At 42.2% G+C, this 17,020-nt stretch overlaps 1 protein-coding gene across 1 annotated transcript in view; it reads left to right on the plus strand.

Moving 5' to 3' along the window:
- Nucleotides 1-10,913, plus strand: part of EHF (ETS homologous factor) — a 31,128-nt gene extending 20,215 nt beyond the window's left edge. The window contains exons 3-9 of the mRNA XM_013959331.2: nt 1,210-1,455; nt 1,768-1,827; nt 4,161-4,229; nt 4,321-4,389; nt 7,423-7,482; nt 10,000-10,195; nt 10,814-10,913. Of these exons, the coding sequence (XP_013814785.1) occupies nt 1,210-1,455; nt 1,768-1,827; nt 4,161-4,229; nt 4,321-4,389; nt 7,423-7,482; nt 10,000-10,195; nt 10,814-10,913 (800 nt within the window). The remainder of the gene's footprint in view (nt 1-1,209; nt 1,456-1,767; nt 1,828-4,160; nt 4,230-4,320; nt 4,390-7,422; nt 7,483-9,999; nt 10,196-10,813) is intronic.
- The last annotated feature ends 6,107 nt before the right edge of the window (nt 10,914-17,020 follow it).

The raw sequence follows: 17,020 nt of genomic DNA on the forward strand, positions 1-17,020 counted from the left end.
GAGACCTGACGTCTAGCTGAGGGGAGGTAGTTTCCTAAAATATGCCAACTCTGTTGCTTGTGGTCCTCTAGCAATATCCACCGCTGCCAGTGAGCTGAGTACCCAGCTGTGGGGATACTCTTTTTCTTGGGAGAGACTGTGAGGGAGTGGATTGGTGCCATGGAGAGAACATGCGCCATGGAGAGAAGACACATCCCAGCGCATGGCTACTGCAGAGTGAGGCCATGGCAGCCTTCCCTCTTCCTGTAATTCCCCACCTATGCCATCTGTCTGTCATTCCCTCGCCCTGAAACCCTTCTGGCCCTTCCTGCCCTGCCAAGCGCTGTCTGCCTGGCATGTTCCAGTGACCTTCTTCTCAAGGGATGAACCCCATTGACCTCCTTTTGCTGGCCCTCCTGTGAGGCCAGGTCAAGCCATCCTGCTGTTCCTCTTATCTCGTATAATTATCCTATCCCCAGGTACAATTTCTTTCCACATACTCAAGTTCTTTCACTTGTACATGCACATTGTCATGCAATGACGTATGAGTGAGGTCTGTTTGGAAGATTGGCCAAGAAAAGATTCAGGCAACCTGAGAAGAAAATTAGGCAACTTCCATAATCAAAAACAAATTTTACAATTGTATTCAGAAATCACCTGAACTGACTATGGAGATAATGTGCGTTTGTCAGAACGCATGAAACTGGGGGCAATACGATAGATTTTTACTTTGGAGCAATATGAGAGTGCCTTTGTTTTTACTATTCTTTGGCTGAATCCCATAGTTCATAGCATTCTTTATTCAGTGTTTATTCAAGCAAAATTTCTGCTGTACATTATAGGGATTTTGCAGGATTTTTCCATCATGATCTGAAGCACTAAAACTCTTTTCCCACGCAAGGATCAGCACACCTTTGTGACAGTACTTCTGTGAGATATCTTCCAGCAAAGAGTTTTGGTGTATTTTGCCAACATTACTAAATTCATTCCTACTCATTCAACACACTGATAAGAAAGGGATAATGTAATAACTCCCATTTTTTAATCCGAAAACCGAGGGGGAAAAAAAAGATGATCTGCTCCAGCAGTAGCTAGTGAGCTAGCATTAAGGACTGAGACAAGATTCTAGATCTATCAATATCTGGGGTTTGCAATTTAACTATACACTGTCCTTGGCCAAATCCCATGGTGCTAACAGAGCCTGTAAACACTCAACATTTTCTTTTCCAGTGTCCAGCAGTTTCTATGGAACGCAGTGGCATGAAATCCACCCACAGTACTGGACCAAGTTTCAGGTCTGGGAGTGGCTGCAGCATCTCCTTGATACCAACCAGCTGGATGCCAACTGCATACCTTTTCAGGAGTTTGATATCAATGGGGAACACCTGTGCAGCATGAGTCTGCAGGAATTCACTCAGGCAGCGGGGACGGCAGGGCAACTGCTTTACAGCAACCTTCAGCACCTAAAATGGAATGGTAAATAGACACCAGCCCATGCAGGGACAAAGGTGCCTGTACAGTGGTCTGAATTTTGCATTCTTCAAAAGTCACTTATGTTCTCCAGAAACCTACCTGGCAGATCTCATCTGCTATATGGTTCACACCTAATTAGCTATATTGCTTATATGTGATATAAGGCAGGAGTCTGAAGGACAAGGGGAAAGGGTGCATGCCATCTTCCAGTATTAGCCCTCTGGCTCAACTGTAGCAGTCCCTGCTTGGAGTTAGTATCTTTGTTTTTTCTGTGATCATCGATATACATCCTATCTGCCATATGCTTTCTTTCAGGTCAGTGCGGAAGTGACATGTACCAATCTCATAATGTCATTGTGAAGACAGAGCAAACAGGTGAGTAATAGTTGGGTGACTTGACTTCTGACAGTGACCATAAGGGGAAATTGCCCATTTCAAGAGAGAGATCAAAGCAGCATTAATTACAATGGAAAGCATATCATACAGAATAAAATAAATAACACAAATATCAGTGAACATCTACTGAATTTTTGACGTTTCAGGTAATACCACCATATTTTAGTTTGCATGTGATCACTTGAGCTGGGAGACCTCTGCAATATCGCTGCAAACATTTACCTTCAGAGTTAGTATAGCTTGCAGGGGTTAGTGAGTACAGCTGTGCAGATGACTTCATTCTTTGCTTCATTCATCAGATTCCAACTTAAAGCAATTCTTTTCACAGTATTCTCTGCAAAAAAAGAGAAAAAATATTTTGTTGTGATAGTTGCTAATGCTTTGAAACATGAGGAAATTTCCAAACAAAAACAATTTTGAATGGAAAAATCAAAATGTTACGTTTCTTTACGTATTTCAGCTGAAACCAAAATTCAGGTAGTATTTTGGTTCGATGAAATCTGCATTTCTCCTGTGACAGTCTTTTTCCCATTGTGTTCTTAGTTAAGTCCTTTTCCTCAGGGGATTTCGGTTCACTGAGAAAAGAACTTAAGCTCGGTTCAATCCTCTTCTTTAAGCAAGACTGTTTTCTAGGTTCCTTTCCAGGAACATCTCTGCCCATATCTGGACACTCTCTATCCCAGTAGTCCCAGTTTCTATGCGTGTGGGTGACCTCACGAGCCACGTTTTCATGTCTCTTGGCAGAATGAACACATATTCGTAGCGTGCGATGTCTCGGGCAAGGCCGGCCGGTTCACGCAGCTCAGCCGGCGGGGCCCGGCCTCTCCAGCCAGGGAGGCTATCTGGCTGCTCCTAGCCGCAGGCAAGCGCTGCGCTCCGCAGCCCCGTCCCTGCCGCGGGCTCGTGCGCGCTGGGCAGGCGCGCTGCGGGCGGCGCCTGTGCGGCAGGCTCGATGCTTGCCGAACGAGGAACCACAGTAATCCCTTAAGTCCCGATTTACGAGGTCCTGGTATGTTAATCCGCCCCTGGCTGGAGATGCGGAGGGCAGTGCACAGTCCTGCAGCTGTACATCCTGGACAGACCGCGGCCCGGGATGAGCAGCCGTGCCGCGTCGCTGCCGGCTGAGGAGGGTGCCGTCGGCTCGGGCGACGCTCTGCTGCGGGGCAGCAGCGAGCCCCAGCGTAGCGGAGCAGCCTTGCTTTTGGGGCAGGGAGCAGCGGGCTGGCGGGGTTGTGCTGCTGCGGGAAGAGACGCCTTGCGAGGGGGGTAGGGATGAGGCTGATGGGCTCGGAGAGGGAGTCTGCCTTGTCCTGGTAGGCTACCGAGGTTGCTCAGACATGGGCACTGAAAAAGGCTGAAATGTAAAGACAGGCAATCTCCTTACGTTCCTGCTGGGTAAGGCCAGTTTTTCAGAGACAACATTTGGCAGATCAGGTGTCCAAACAAGCAAAGGGTGTGTGCTATTGTAGGAGCACAAGCTCTGGGTGCCCAAACATGCAGCTATTACTTAGCAGGCCTGCTAAATTCCTATGTCATAAGCAGTAACTCAGCCAAACACGATGATTTAGCTATAACTTGTATTTGGGTTTTTTTGATTGTATTTAAACGAACATGAGAATTTTTGGCAGCTTCTGATCAATGTACAGGTTATAAAGACAATACTCTGTTCTGCTTGTATTGATCCATCGGACCAGAAGGTCACTAAAAAGTATTTCTCTTTAACCATAAAGATGGCCTATAGGTGAAGGATGAGGACGTGACATGCTGAAATAAAATGGCCCGACATCTAGGCTTTGGCTTTGATGTTTCTCTCTATGTGTTTACACATGAAGCCCTGTTTCAGAGGGGACTTTCAAGCTCTACCATTATATAAATAAATACTCATCATAAGCATTCTCCTGTTCTACTAGATGTTTGAGAAGCACTTTCATTTCCATGGCACCAAAGCACTGTCATAATCACCAGGGACTGAGATTTCAGCACTGGACTGGGTAGGAGAAGGGTTGATCTGGCCTAGGAAAACTCCCACAAGCGCAGGCATAGATGATACATTTGCCAGGAAAGGGAAGAGTCTACTACATTATTTTAAAAAGTCAGGGCTTTGTCTAAATACATTTACCTGAATATGTAAAACCTCATCCACAACTGGAAAGGAAATAATCTCCCATGTAGCCCCTTCACTTCTTATTTCTCTTCTCAGTTCTGTTTTGCACATTTCTTATTTCTGCTGTCTTTCAGTGCTCACTATTCACGTCTATGCTAAAAAATATGCTTTTAGTGATCTGATTTTCCTTTTGGTCCTTTACCTTCAGATCCGTCGTTAATGGTGTCCTGGAAAGACGAGAATTATCTGTATGACAGTGGCTATGGTAGCACAGTAGGTAACTAACATCACAGTACTTCATGCATTTCTGAGGTGTTTTTATTATTGTCAGAGGATATTATTTTAAATGTCTTCTTTTTAATTCCCAGAGTTATTGGACAGTAAAACGTTCTGTCGTGCTCAGATCTCCATGACCACACCTAGTCACCAGCCTCCTGGTAAGGAATTTGTAATGGTTTTGTTAATTGTTTGTCGCTTGTCCCAGAGCTACTGACATGTAATAGTCTCCGTGGTCTTCTGTTGCAGGATTGAATCTGAGCCTCCAGTCATTTTAAACCAAGCAATACTGATTCTGACAACTCTTTTAGCTATCATTATTACTGTAGCTTGCTTTAAAGACGTGCTTCTCCCTTCTCTCTGTCAAGACAAAGATGATCAAACAATCTGCATCCTCCACATCTCTTTTAAAGTGCCTGAGTCAAAGGGGAAGATATTAGTGTCAGAGACGAGATGTTCCAGCTCTGTCATAAGCTTTTCTGTGGTGTAGCTGAACATGGGCAAATGAGCACCATGGTCCTCCCCAGAAGGGGCTGCATTTCCATAGGAGCAAGCGCTCGGTCCCGTGTGGGTGGCCAGGCCCCAGGCCGGTGCGGAGAAGCTGCGGGGCAGGTTCGGAGCCCTCAGCACCCCTGCACCCCATAACTCCTGCTGGAGCCTCTCTCACCTGACGGCAGCTTCATGACTGTCCTAGGGAGGCCACCGCCTGTCATGTCACCGCTGCAGAGGGCTGTCCCGGGGACGCAGCAGAGGGATAATCTGCCTGCTGAAGAGAGCAAGCCCGTTTGATGTAGGGCCGGGCAAAAATGCAGTTAGAGCACTGTGCATCGGGGCATTCTGCAGGCGATGCCTCGGTGGTAGGGGCTGAGGACAGGGGTGAGAGTGAGGTGGGGAGAAAAGAAGAAAGCAGGGATTGTGGGGGAGAAAAGGCAGGACCCTCTTAGGAGGCTCTTCAGCAAACAGGCAGAGGGAGAAAATGATGGGAGCCCTGGGAAGATGAGAAAGGAGAACATGCAGCCATGGACACAGCGTCACAGGCGTTGTCTGTGCGAGCCACACTCATAGCCATTTGCCTGAGCCCGGCTCCTTGGGGCTGCCCGATGCTGGTGAGCACGCCGGTGGCAGGAGCAGTGTCTGTGTGTGCGTTTTCCCTGTGTCCTGACCCCCGAGCACAGCCAGCTTTGCCAAGGTGACATATGGCTTCAACTAACGCACTCAGCAATAAATAAATAAATAAATAAACACAGAAACCCTAATCAGAAAAAGAAAACCACCAAAACCTTAAAAAAAAAAAAAAAGCTCCCTGTTTGCTTTCTCTGCTGCCTCCACCCACTCTCATGAAATGGCAGTGAGGATTTCAGAGCTCTGGCGGGACTGGGGACCTGTCAAGCTCCTGGCTCCGTGTGTTTACCCACTGACTTGTTGAGCCTAGAGCGAGGGTGGCACGCCAAGGGCACAGCCTCCTGTAAAAACTAAATTTGTATATCCCGTAAAGAAATGGCTCATTCCTGAATCATATGCAAATACTCTGCAACCTTTTGTCACAAGTTTTGCAAGACAGCTTTGTTGAAACAGCATCATAACTCTTTTCATTCGTCAGACCCCAGCTTCCTAACATTGCGTGTTTGAAACTGGTCTCCATGTAAGAGCGGAGGCAGAATGGGAGGCTATTTACACAGCTGAAATCAAGAATAAATCACTGGCTAGGTAGAAGGCAACTGAATTTCCAAGAATAAATCTCCAACTAAACGGAGCATAGCAAACATTTGCAAGTGGATTGTGGGATTTTAAAATGAGGGATATTTAAATAAGAGGGCAAATAAAGGACCTGGTCCTGCTGTCCTCACCAGGTGAAGTTCCCAGAGACTTTTAATAACATCAGGGGAATCATAATCTGAGGAAAGGCAGTGAAATAAGCCTCATTTTAGTTTTTCCCCCCAAGCTGAGTGAGGTTCAGGCTGGTTCCTGCTCTTTGAGAGTGGGAAGGCAAAATGACTCAGAGCACATTTGCGGCTTGGGGGTCAAGGACAGTAATTATGCCAGGCTCAGAATAGTGGGGTTAGACTTATCCTCTCTGACCTGTTCAGTTTATATATCCAGTTATGTATGAATAAAGCAAGTGTGTGAATAGCTTTGCATCTGCCTTTTCACATGCAGTCATTGCAGTTGCTTGTGCAAATCTGACAAGTTTTTATGCAAATTAATATTTCCTGTGAGTCATTTGCACATGCAAATGCCCGGTTTCCATAAAAAATATGATAATTGTGCATTCATAGAAGCTGGGAAAACGTGCGTGGGACCTTAAGCTTTGCTTTATGGAACTCAGGCACTAAACACACTGAAAAGCAAACACAGGAGGGGCTACTTCTCAGTACTAGCCCATTAGACTGATCGAGTGAAAGCTATTAATTAATGGCAATAGCAGAGCCAGCTAGTGGTTGCTTTAGGATGAGAACATGAAACGTGCAGACTGCGAGGTAGGTGACAGGGATGAAGAGACGGAACTTTTCTTTTTCTTGGTTTCTGAGCGAGCGCTCATGCCAGCAATCTGATTCCTCTCGAGGCTGGTTACAGGTGAAAAAGTTCCATTGATGAGAAATGGCATGTTTCTGTGGCTCGCAGCCATACAACAAGATCTGCACATCCCGCTGCCAAAAAACTCCTACTAGTGCAGTCCTATTCCCGCACCCTACCCCCCAAACAACTGCGCTTTGCCAGATCATTGTGTTTTAGTCAGGTAGGTGTTCTGTGCATTGGTACCAGCGCATACATTTCACATTAGATCATCTCTGCAGAAACAAATAAGCCCCCAAAAATACATGCTTCTGCAAAGACTAAGACATAATGGGACAGTTCAGGATTCCTTTTATAGATGTGATCCTCTTATTTTTCCCTCTCTCACATATAGCATGGGGTGAGGTATTTGTTAATCTAATTTAGGTTTCAAAAGCCAAATGTTTACCTCTGCATTCATTCTTTATTCATCAATGGTCTCTTTGTGAAGTGTGCTGATTAACATACAGCACAGAAAACAAAACTCTCCCCCTTTCTCCTCACTTAGATTACCTTCTGAAAAATGATTATCTTTAAAAGAGATATTTGTTCTCTTTTGTGGTTTTATTTCTTTCAACCTGCTAGCCAATGGAAAACTTTTAATCAAATTTACAAATAGCCTTCATTTTCCTTCTCTGCAGATTCTTCAGATGTGAAAAAAACACAAGACCATACCCCAAAGTCCCACACCAAGAAGCACAGTAAGTCTACATCCATGGTTATAATGGTTATTTGATTGAAGGAAAAGAAACACATTCAATGTAAATCCCCTTTGGGAGGGAAAAGGAGGCATTCTGAGTTCATTTTGAAAACAAGACTGGTTAGATGGAGTTACTGTGATTGAATCCTCCAAGGACCTGACTGTTTCTGGTACTATCACTCACACGATTTTTGACTCAGTACAGTTGTAGATGTTTTTATCATGGAGAAGTTACAGGGAAAGAGAACCAGAAGTGAGTTGTCCCTGCCCAGTGCTGAGATAGGTGACCTGGAGTATGGGACTGACAAAGGAGCCCCTGGGATTAAACCGGGAAGGTCCATGCACGGGCAGCGCTGTGCCCCACAGAGTGCCACCTGCAGCATGCTGCCCCAGGGACTCCGCTCGGCGGCTCCTGGCACGCTTCCCCAAGCACGGTGCCACCAGCCCGCCGATATCGCCACCTTCCCCTCTGCTTCCGCTCTTTCTCTGATGTTCCCCTCATCATCCTTTTCTTCTGCCTCTTCTGGTTCTGATTCAACCTGAATCTGACAAAAGGTTACCATAATTGTGATTTCCAGGTGCATTCCAATAATGTACTTCACTGTGACTTTTATACTGAAAATGTCTTGCCTATGTCTTTTGCAACCTGTGTCATTCCCAATTTAAAACAGAAATCCTTTATATTGGTCCTTTGATGTACTTCATAGTATTCAATTTCATCCTGCTTCAATATGTCCTTAAGATTATCTGTTTCTATCTGACTTCTCTTGCTATCCTCTCTCACACTGCCAGCACTGACTTTGCTTGTTCTGACCTTTATTCTCCACACAGTTTATTCTTTTCCTTCCTTCCTTCCCTCCTTCCTTCCTTCCTTCCTTTATTTCTTTCGTACAACAGGGTTGCTAGTGTAAGGATTAGATAAGACTAGACAAAAGACAGACCTGAGAAAAACTCCATTGCAGACATAGCATATAGAAAAGGTCACCTTGCAGTGCTTGGCTAATCCCCTACATTTCCAATTTCATCAGTACTGCTCTGTATGGCGATCTATCAAGTATTTTACTAATGTCCAGATAGCTTTTTTTTTTTTTGGTTCTCGAAAATAATTACTATGTCAAACAAAAATATTGGAGCAGTCGACTGCAATTTACCTTTATTAAATCCATGTAGCATTGTAGACCAGTTTCTGTTTCCCTTCATATCTTTGACTATTTTGTTTCCTTCAAAATTTTTTCTAAACTCTTGCATGCTGTGAAATCAGACCAAAGGACTTCTGTTTTGCTGGCCCACTTTGTCACTGTGTTTGTTATTCTTCATTCATAAACTACCACCTCTTGGTAGATTTATTTCACCTTATTCTCTTGAACTCTTCATTTCTTCATTCTCTATGCTCTCTTGAGCATTCTGGTGCTCTCTCTACAGTAACTGTGGGATGGAGTTGTGCTTAAATTGGGAGGCCTGCGCGTTGAACTTTGAGATCTGTTTTGCCTTTTTATATTAATTTCTATTCCCATACAATAATTTTCACCAATCAACCTGCTTTTGCCCTCACCTTCAACATGTTTCATATCCAAAACAGAGGCAAATAATTCATTTTGATGTTTAGCCATATCTGGGTTATCTTAATCTCTATCTCAGTCTTCAGCATACTATCCTTGTATTTTCCGTTTTCCTTTCATTTATATGGCTGATTTTGTTTTTTATTATTTGCTTTTATTTTCTTTTGCAAAGTGTAGCACAGGCAGACTTCTGGTGATTCTCACATTATCCTTGTATTTCAAGTTCTCACAGGCTTACACAAAGATATCACTCCTTTATTGCTATGTCTCAGTTCTTTTGATTTTTCATTAACTCATTGCATACTTCTTTTGGAATTAGTTCTGGAATTAGTCTCAGTCAAATTTTTTTTATATCCTTTACCAATATGAATTTGACTACCCAGCTTTGTCACTATCCTTCTATCTGCTTTACTCCTTACTTCTTCAAGTTTATCTAATAGACTGAAGACAAAATACTTGTTAACGTGGAACATCATTTCACCTCCTTTGCCTTCTATCAGTCTGTCCTTAAGTGCATACAGCTTCAGTTCCTGCTTTACTGTTGTCCTCCATAATATCAGGTTATGTGCCATGCTGTAGAAGAATATCAGGAAAAATGGACAAGTAGGTTGAGGTGAAGTCTTAAACATCTTCGGGGTAGGAATAGTGCCAAGTGCAGTATGAAGTGGTGGCTGGTTTGGCCTTGGCTTCCCCTCATTGCTGGAGTACCTACCTGTGCTCTTACCAAGGGACTCAGATCGCTGAAGACTGGCTCTGAGCTCAGGTCTCAGTGTAAGGGTGGTCAGTGTTATTGCCTATATATCTCCGAAGTATGGGTCCTGTGGTGCAGGAGCCGTGAGCCGTCCGTACAGAACAGTCATTTTCTGTGGATGACACACCAAAACAAAATGGCATAACAAAGTCAAGCCTACCCCAGAAAACTCTTTAAACTCTTTCCTCCTGCCCCCTTCTTCTTTCAGACCCTCGAGGAACTCATCTCTGGGAATTTATTCGAGATATTCTTCTCAATCCTGAGAAAAACCCAGGATTAATCAAGTGGGAAGACCGGTCAGAAGGTGTCTTCAGGTTTTTAAAATCTGAGGCTGTGGCTCAGCTCTGGGGAAAGAAGAAAAACAACAGCAGCATGACCTATGAGAAACTCAGCCGGGCTATGAGGTGAGCTAAGAAGATGCCATAGAAACCTGGGGCAGATAAAGAGTCACTGCCTGAACTGAGGACCTAGCTAATTTTTCAAAATGAATTGTAAGCAGCTCCAGTTGCTTTATTTGACAACCAAGTCTCTCACCCTGATTTTGAGAGAGTTACATAACATTTTGTTTGTGTTTTCTTTTTCCTCCTCCACAGTATAGTAGGTCCACAAAAACCATCAAAGGAGCTGCTCGACTGTAGGAGGGAAAAATGGGCAAGTGGGCTGAGCTGAAGTTCACAAAGTATTTTTAAATGGAAGCAGAGATTCTTACCTGGTCTGATTTCAGATGCTGACTTATCTAGAAAAAAACCATGAAATTTTGCAAGAGTGTATGATAGATATGGCAACACTCTGTAACTTGAAAAAGGGTGAATTTCAAATTCAGAAGATAAATAATATAAAGTAAAAAGAAGACAGTAATTTTTTCTTGTCTCTCTTTCAGTTAGAATAATCTTAGGTATTATTTATAACAATGGAAAATAAAGAATTTTAAAATGGCTGTGGGATTCCCTAGATGGCGCTTTCCTTTTAGGACTCTACAGGAATTTAATCTTAAATCTCTTTCTATATGCTTCTTCTAACAGATATTATTATAAAAGAGAAATCCTGGAGCGTGTGGATGGTCGGAGATTAGTATATAAATTTGGAAAGAATGCCCGTGGCTGGAGAGAAAATGAGAATTAAATATGTCAAGAAACAACGTTAAAACACCTGGATGTAAATATTCAAAGACTATTTTCTTATATTTATGTACCAAACTGGGGTGAAAAACCAATTCTACTTCTGTCGGGAAGAAGGAACATTATCATTATTGGTGTTAAAATTATTTTATTTGAAGTATGTCCTGTATGGGGAAAAAATGTACACAGTTTTCTGTGATATATGGTAACATTATAGAATTACGATTATTTTTCCCTTCTTGTGAAGTTTTTCTCTTTTTTTAAAATCATACAGGCGTAATGTGATTTATGACAATGCTGTGAGTCATGCAAAGAAAGGGAAGGAGGGAAATACTAGGGCATTTAGTAAGATAATTCACTTCAGAAGGCAACTATAAGTGGAGGAAACAGTAAGCATCTCTGAGCCAACTAGTCTTGTTCCATAATCATCTGGTTTATAGCTTTCATTGGCCAATATCATTTATTCCTTCCCTCCTCCGATTTCTGAGTGTTTAAACACTTGCTGGCTTCCAGTTGCTTTCATTAAGTTGGACAGTGGGTTCGGCTTCAGTTAGCTCATCCCAGCCACAAGGAGCGGTGGCTCTACAAGGTGGCCATGAGCATTTGTTTGGAGAACCCATACTACCTCCACCACTGGTACCTTCTTTTGTAGGCAGAAGTTCAGGACCTGACCTTGCCTGGTGCTGAGTATCCTCCATAACCTCCACAGGGCATTCAGCTCATCCCAGGAAAAGGGCTATTCATTTTCAACTAACATCTTTGAGGTGAGCTGCAGGAAGAGAGCCAGTCTCAGGGACCAAAAGCTATTGAGGGGAGATAATTGTTTTCTGACTGGGAAAACTTACTAAAATGCACCAGTTTTCCAGTAGAAATAATTAAAAACCCTCTCACATTCCTAATTAGAGCATTCAACCTCATGCCACATAAACTGGTGAGGTAGTAGGCAAGCAAAACAGATAGGCTAATCCCATGGCCTGCGGGAGAAGTCTTCCCTGATCCTTCAAACCATATGGTCCTCCTGGCAGGTCAAGTCTCACTTGGACAGATATTTTCAAAAAACCTATGAGAAAAGCAAAGCTCCACTGCATTTAAAATATGAGTTCTCTTTGCTTTTTTCAAATCTAAATCTACATTCTTTGTATTTGTCAGCTTTGCGTGGGATTCTTAGTGAGGAAAAAACCTGCCAACATAAAGACACTCAGACTTGGGGGACATTCAGATCTGGGTCAGTATTTTGGGCTCATCTCTAGCAGTGCTATGTGGAGACTGAATGTTCATCAGCAGCTTTTTCTTTCTCCAAGTCACAAATGCTTCCTCCTGGAAACAAGCACATACAGAACATGGGGAAATAAAAAAAACAGAGGAGGCGGCACTTCACCAGGTCACTGAGTGCGTGACATGTGGGAGCTGAGAAACAGGATTTTCTTGGTGATGTTAACAGAGGTGAAACCAAGATCAATTCCAATTCACTTTTTTCAGGGATGGGGAATTTGGAAAACAATATCAACAGCGGGGGCTGAGAAGTCCAGGACAAAAAAAAAAAAAAAGAAAGAAAGAAATTAAAGCATATTAAATCCGTACTGGCAATATCCATTTCCTCAGGCAGTGCCTGGATTTGATTCCAGATTTGCTTGAAATGCAGCAGAGTGCAGCTGGAGGTTGTAGGCTATTCCATTTTTTGTTTGTCTTAAAAGGAAATAGAGATGAAACCAAGAGACAAGAGAATTATCAATATAAAGTGTATCAAATGTGCTTAGCAACAATTTGTAGGCAAACATGAGAGCCTAACTCGTTATCTACACATGTAGGGCATGTCAAACAATAACACTGCCTCCTACACCGTGTATGCCAGAGCTGTCACCATCAATTACCCATACATGACAATTTTTACTTTTCATAACCTGGGTGGAGAGAGGTTCATCTTATTTACAAATCAAGTAATAAACCTCTGTACTCAAAGCATTTTTTTTCTCTCGGCGTTTCTCTCCTTTTTTTTTTTTTTTTTGGACTGACTGAGCTAGCATTGCTTGCTTTTGCGCAACTCACTAATTTCCTCTTTTTTAGCTTGATTAGCTGCATTCCACTCCCTTTGCCATCGTTTGTAGTTCATATAACAAGAGCCAGGCCAGCAGATCAGGACAGCACCTTCACTTTGCTCCAAAGACCGTTTCCCCCCCCCGCCCCGTGCTATTTGCAGCCCGTCACTCCGTGCTCTTCACCACTCCAGACAGCGCCTGGGGTGAAAACCTGAAGTCAGTGATACCATCACAAACCCACCGGCAGCAGCTTTTCACCCTTTCTTGCTTTGGGAGCACAGAGGAGTAGTGGAGAACAGTAGCCATACCAGTATACTTCATCTCAGGTTAACACACATCTTCTAGCAACTGATTGTAATTCCTTTCATAAAGCTGCTTTTTAACCAGATCTCTCACCAGACTTCCTAGGAAATAAAATGAACTTGTGGATATACATGTGTTACCCGTTTGTGACTGAGCAGCAGCTAAACCTGCTCTTAAAAGTTTTGAATAATAAAGCTTCATTGAGAAGCATACTGTATAAATCTAGAGAGTGATTTACGCTGGGATGCAGTGTAAATGCCAGTCTTTCACTGTCATATCTTTCAGCATGTGGAAACCATGCAATTTGTGTTCCCATTCTGCAGAACTTTTCAGACTAGCCACTTGTCATTCAGCAGTACAATAGCACAAAGTTGGAATAGAAGCCGGCCAGTGTTTACTCCGTTTTACAAACATATTAACCTTTGCCTAAGACAAACACAAAGGACTGTTTAAAACTACAGTTCTTGCCGAGGGCAGATGCAACCAACCAACCAGAGGGAATCCTTTTACCAGACCTAAGCAAATGGAGAAAATGAAGAGATGAATGTTTATGTAAATTACTATTTAAACAAAAAGCATTTCTGATTGCTCTTTTATTTTATATTTCAGAAGCTGAGCAATCATATTTTTAGATGTATCCTTTAAGTTAGCAGCTGCTGAGCTGGTAGCACCATGTGTATAGATTTTTGTTGTACCATAATTTTTCATATGTATAAAGCTCTAGATAGCAAAGTATATTATATTTATATAGTTACATGCAAATCACAATGTCAAAGGTGTTGGCGTGAGCACTCTCAAACTATATTTTCTCTACAAAATTAGAGCAAAACATCCTGAGAAACTGTTTGTAGGTTGATGAACTACACAGACATTAAAATGCTTAGTTATATTTTCATCTTTCTTTCTACAGCAAATTGCAAAATTCCTGCTTGCTTCTCACAGCATCTTCAATGTATAAATGTGGAAAAAAAATCCACATTAGATATTTCACTATTTCCATTGTACATCTCAGCTTGGAAACTATGTATGACAAAATGGTTCTAAAGACTGTTTCTATTTTTATGGATATGCTATAAATTCAAATAAAACAACTCATGAAAGAAATTTACTGATGAATGCTTATCTTCACTTTTTTATGTCTTGAGACCAAAAGTGAATAATGTGAATTCTTTCAATGTGGAGAAAGAAATGATTAACTACCACAAAATCCAATAGTTAAAATTTATTAACATGCTGAATAGCCCACTTATTGTAAAGTTATTATGTCTCCAAGCCTGGTTCATATCTCAGCGGGCTCTCTGGAACATTCGCTTGTGTAGACAGAGCTAGACTGCCTTTCTTGTTTAGCTGCTAAGCTTCACAAAGGTCTCGCTTCAGCACCGATTGAACTTCAAGGTATTTTAAAGAGTGCACAAGGACTAGGCTGAATAAGGATGGGACTACTCACGCTGAGCACTACCTTAACTGAATCAAGGCAGCTCAAACGTATGAAATACTTTCATTTGTGCTATTTTTTCATCTAAGTGATTGCTACAAATGCTACAAAAATACTCAACGAACTCGGAGAACATCTCTCTCCTGATTTTTTGAGAAAAAAAAAAGAAAGACCTGATAATTAAGAGAAAGACAAAGTGGGCCAATACAGCACTTGCACTACAGACTGCGGCTATACTGAGGCTGTGCAGCGGTGCTGCATGGGACAGCCGGGCTGGTGCTGCCACAGCACACCCACAGCACTAGCCGCCGTCTCACCGCGTTTTTGGAGCTGTCTGGCAGCGCGGGGCACCGGCGCGGGGCGCTGGCGTGGGGCAGCGTGCCTGCCACCGTGCCGCTGTCCCTGCAGTCAGGCTGGGGTCTCGACCCGGGAGCTTCACTGCAATGGCAGAAATCATGCCGTGACCTCCTAGATCTGCAAACGTGCTTAATTTCAAGCCAGCGAGTGATTCCTCTGCACTCAAAATTGTATATATAAATGCTTGGGGATCGTGGCCCTGAGCCCAGAATTTCAAGGGGCTCCAAAATTATGTCTGCCTCAGTAGAAGAATACATTTGGACTTTAAACACAGGTACAACTCACATGTTTAGCGTGTAAAATCAGGCCAGTTCCTCAAAAGGGTTGTCACAGTTTGAGAACACAGAAATCCCGAGCCAGGTTTCAAAAGGAATTGGAACCAGATTTGAAGCAAGTTCAGACTGAATTTTAAGTAAGCACACAGGTGTTTTTCCAGTAAATGGTTTGGTATTTTGTTTCAAGCAAGCTGAGGCCAATATTTGAACCGAAGATAAATTAGAATATTGTTTGGACACATGCAAATAAACACATACTTTAAAAGTATTTCTTCTTTGGTTGTGACTTAACATCAAGCAAAACGTCAGATTTCAGCTACATTCTGTGGCCATATGAAAGATTCAAGGCAAAGTTCAGAATCTGCAAATCCTATGTAAATTGACAATAAGTAAGAGGAGCACTGCAAACTGAATCTACCAAGCTATGTCTAAGCCTGATACAAAGATGTGTGCATATCTGCATCAAGGACAAGTGAGAATTGGTTTAGGTAAGTGAAATCTGGTATTGCAGAAAGAAAAGCAATTAAGAGCTACAAATACTAATAGCTTCCAAGAATTTCAGGGGGATAATTATGATAATTGAAAAGATGGATTTTCTGTCTGGGTTTTTAGCATTTGCTCCCCTGCTAATGGCACTTTGCACAATATGCTCTAAGTCCTGACCTGCAACAAATCAATGCAGTGCTGCTGAGCCTTGTGCCAGCCAAGAATTTCCTCTGACAATTGCTCTTGCTGTCTCTGCCCAGATATTTAGCTCCTTCAGTCACCTGTCTGTATTTCAACATGTGAAAATGGTGAAGAAAATAATGCAAAAAGAAGAGCAGGAGAAAGAGACTAAGCAGACCGCCAGGTCCTACTGCCCTGAACAGCTCTGTTTGGAAGAACAAAGGCGGTAAGCACAAAAAAAAGTTGATGACATCTAAGTCATAGTCTTTTCATCACAGGTTGGTTGCAAAAATTAAACACAAATTAGTGTTTACAAGTCTAATTATAACTGTAAAGAGAACAAGAAATGAGTACAATATACCTATGTGCACTGCATAATCTTGTGATCCTTAAAAATATCAAATTATGAAAATAAAATGACCAAAACCTTTATTTCTGCTGCTGTTTTTTTCCCCTCTGTCTTCAAGATACTGTGATATTCTCCTTTGATTTCATCACCTTTTGAATTTTGAGCAGAAAGATTCAGTTTCAATAAATGGAATAAAGAGAGAGATGGAAGATCTTTAACTTTGTACCACATATTGCAGACCAAATAGTCAAACTATGACTTCTTCTTTCTCAGCTTTTTGGATCATAATTCAGCATTTATACTGTTTCTGGGAACAAGATGCTTTGCGTGAAGTTAGGGATAATTTTGGTCTAAATATGTGATGTCACTAAAATGAACAGGAAAATTAAAATTATTTTTGAGATTGAAAATGTTTCTTTTTCTCAAACTGAAGTTCTAATGCATCTTCCCCAACCAGTTACCATACTGTGTAGTGTTATGTTTCTTGAGACGAGATGGTTAACTTGTATAGCTAAATCTAGTTGAAAAGTGCTGATTATTTCTACACAAAATTTTAAACATTCTCAGATATTTTCATTTTAGTTTAAGTAACCCTGTATTGTTTCCCTAGGAAAAGCCTAACACCAAGATACAGTTTACAAGAGTATTTAAAGGTTCAAAAGCTATCATTGGCAAATCTTAGTACTGAAA

The sequence above is a fragment of the Apteryx mantelli genome, chromosome 4 (genome assembly GCF_036417845.1).
Source record: "Apteryx mantelli isolate bAptMan1 chromosome 4, bAptMan1.hap1, whole genome shotgun sequence".
Classification (NCBI taxonomy): domain Eukaryota; kingdom Metazoa; phylum Chordata; class Aves; order Apterygiformes; family Apterygidae; genus Apteryx; species Apteryx mantelli.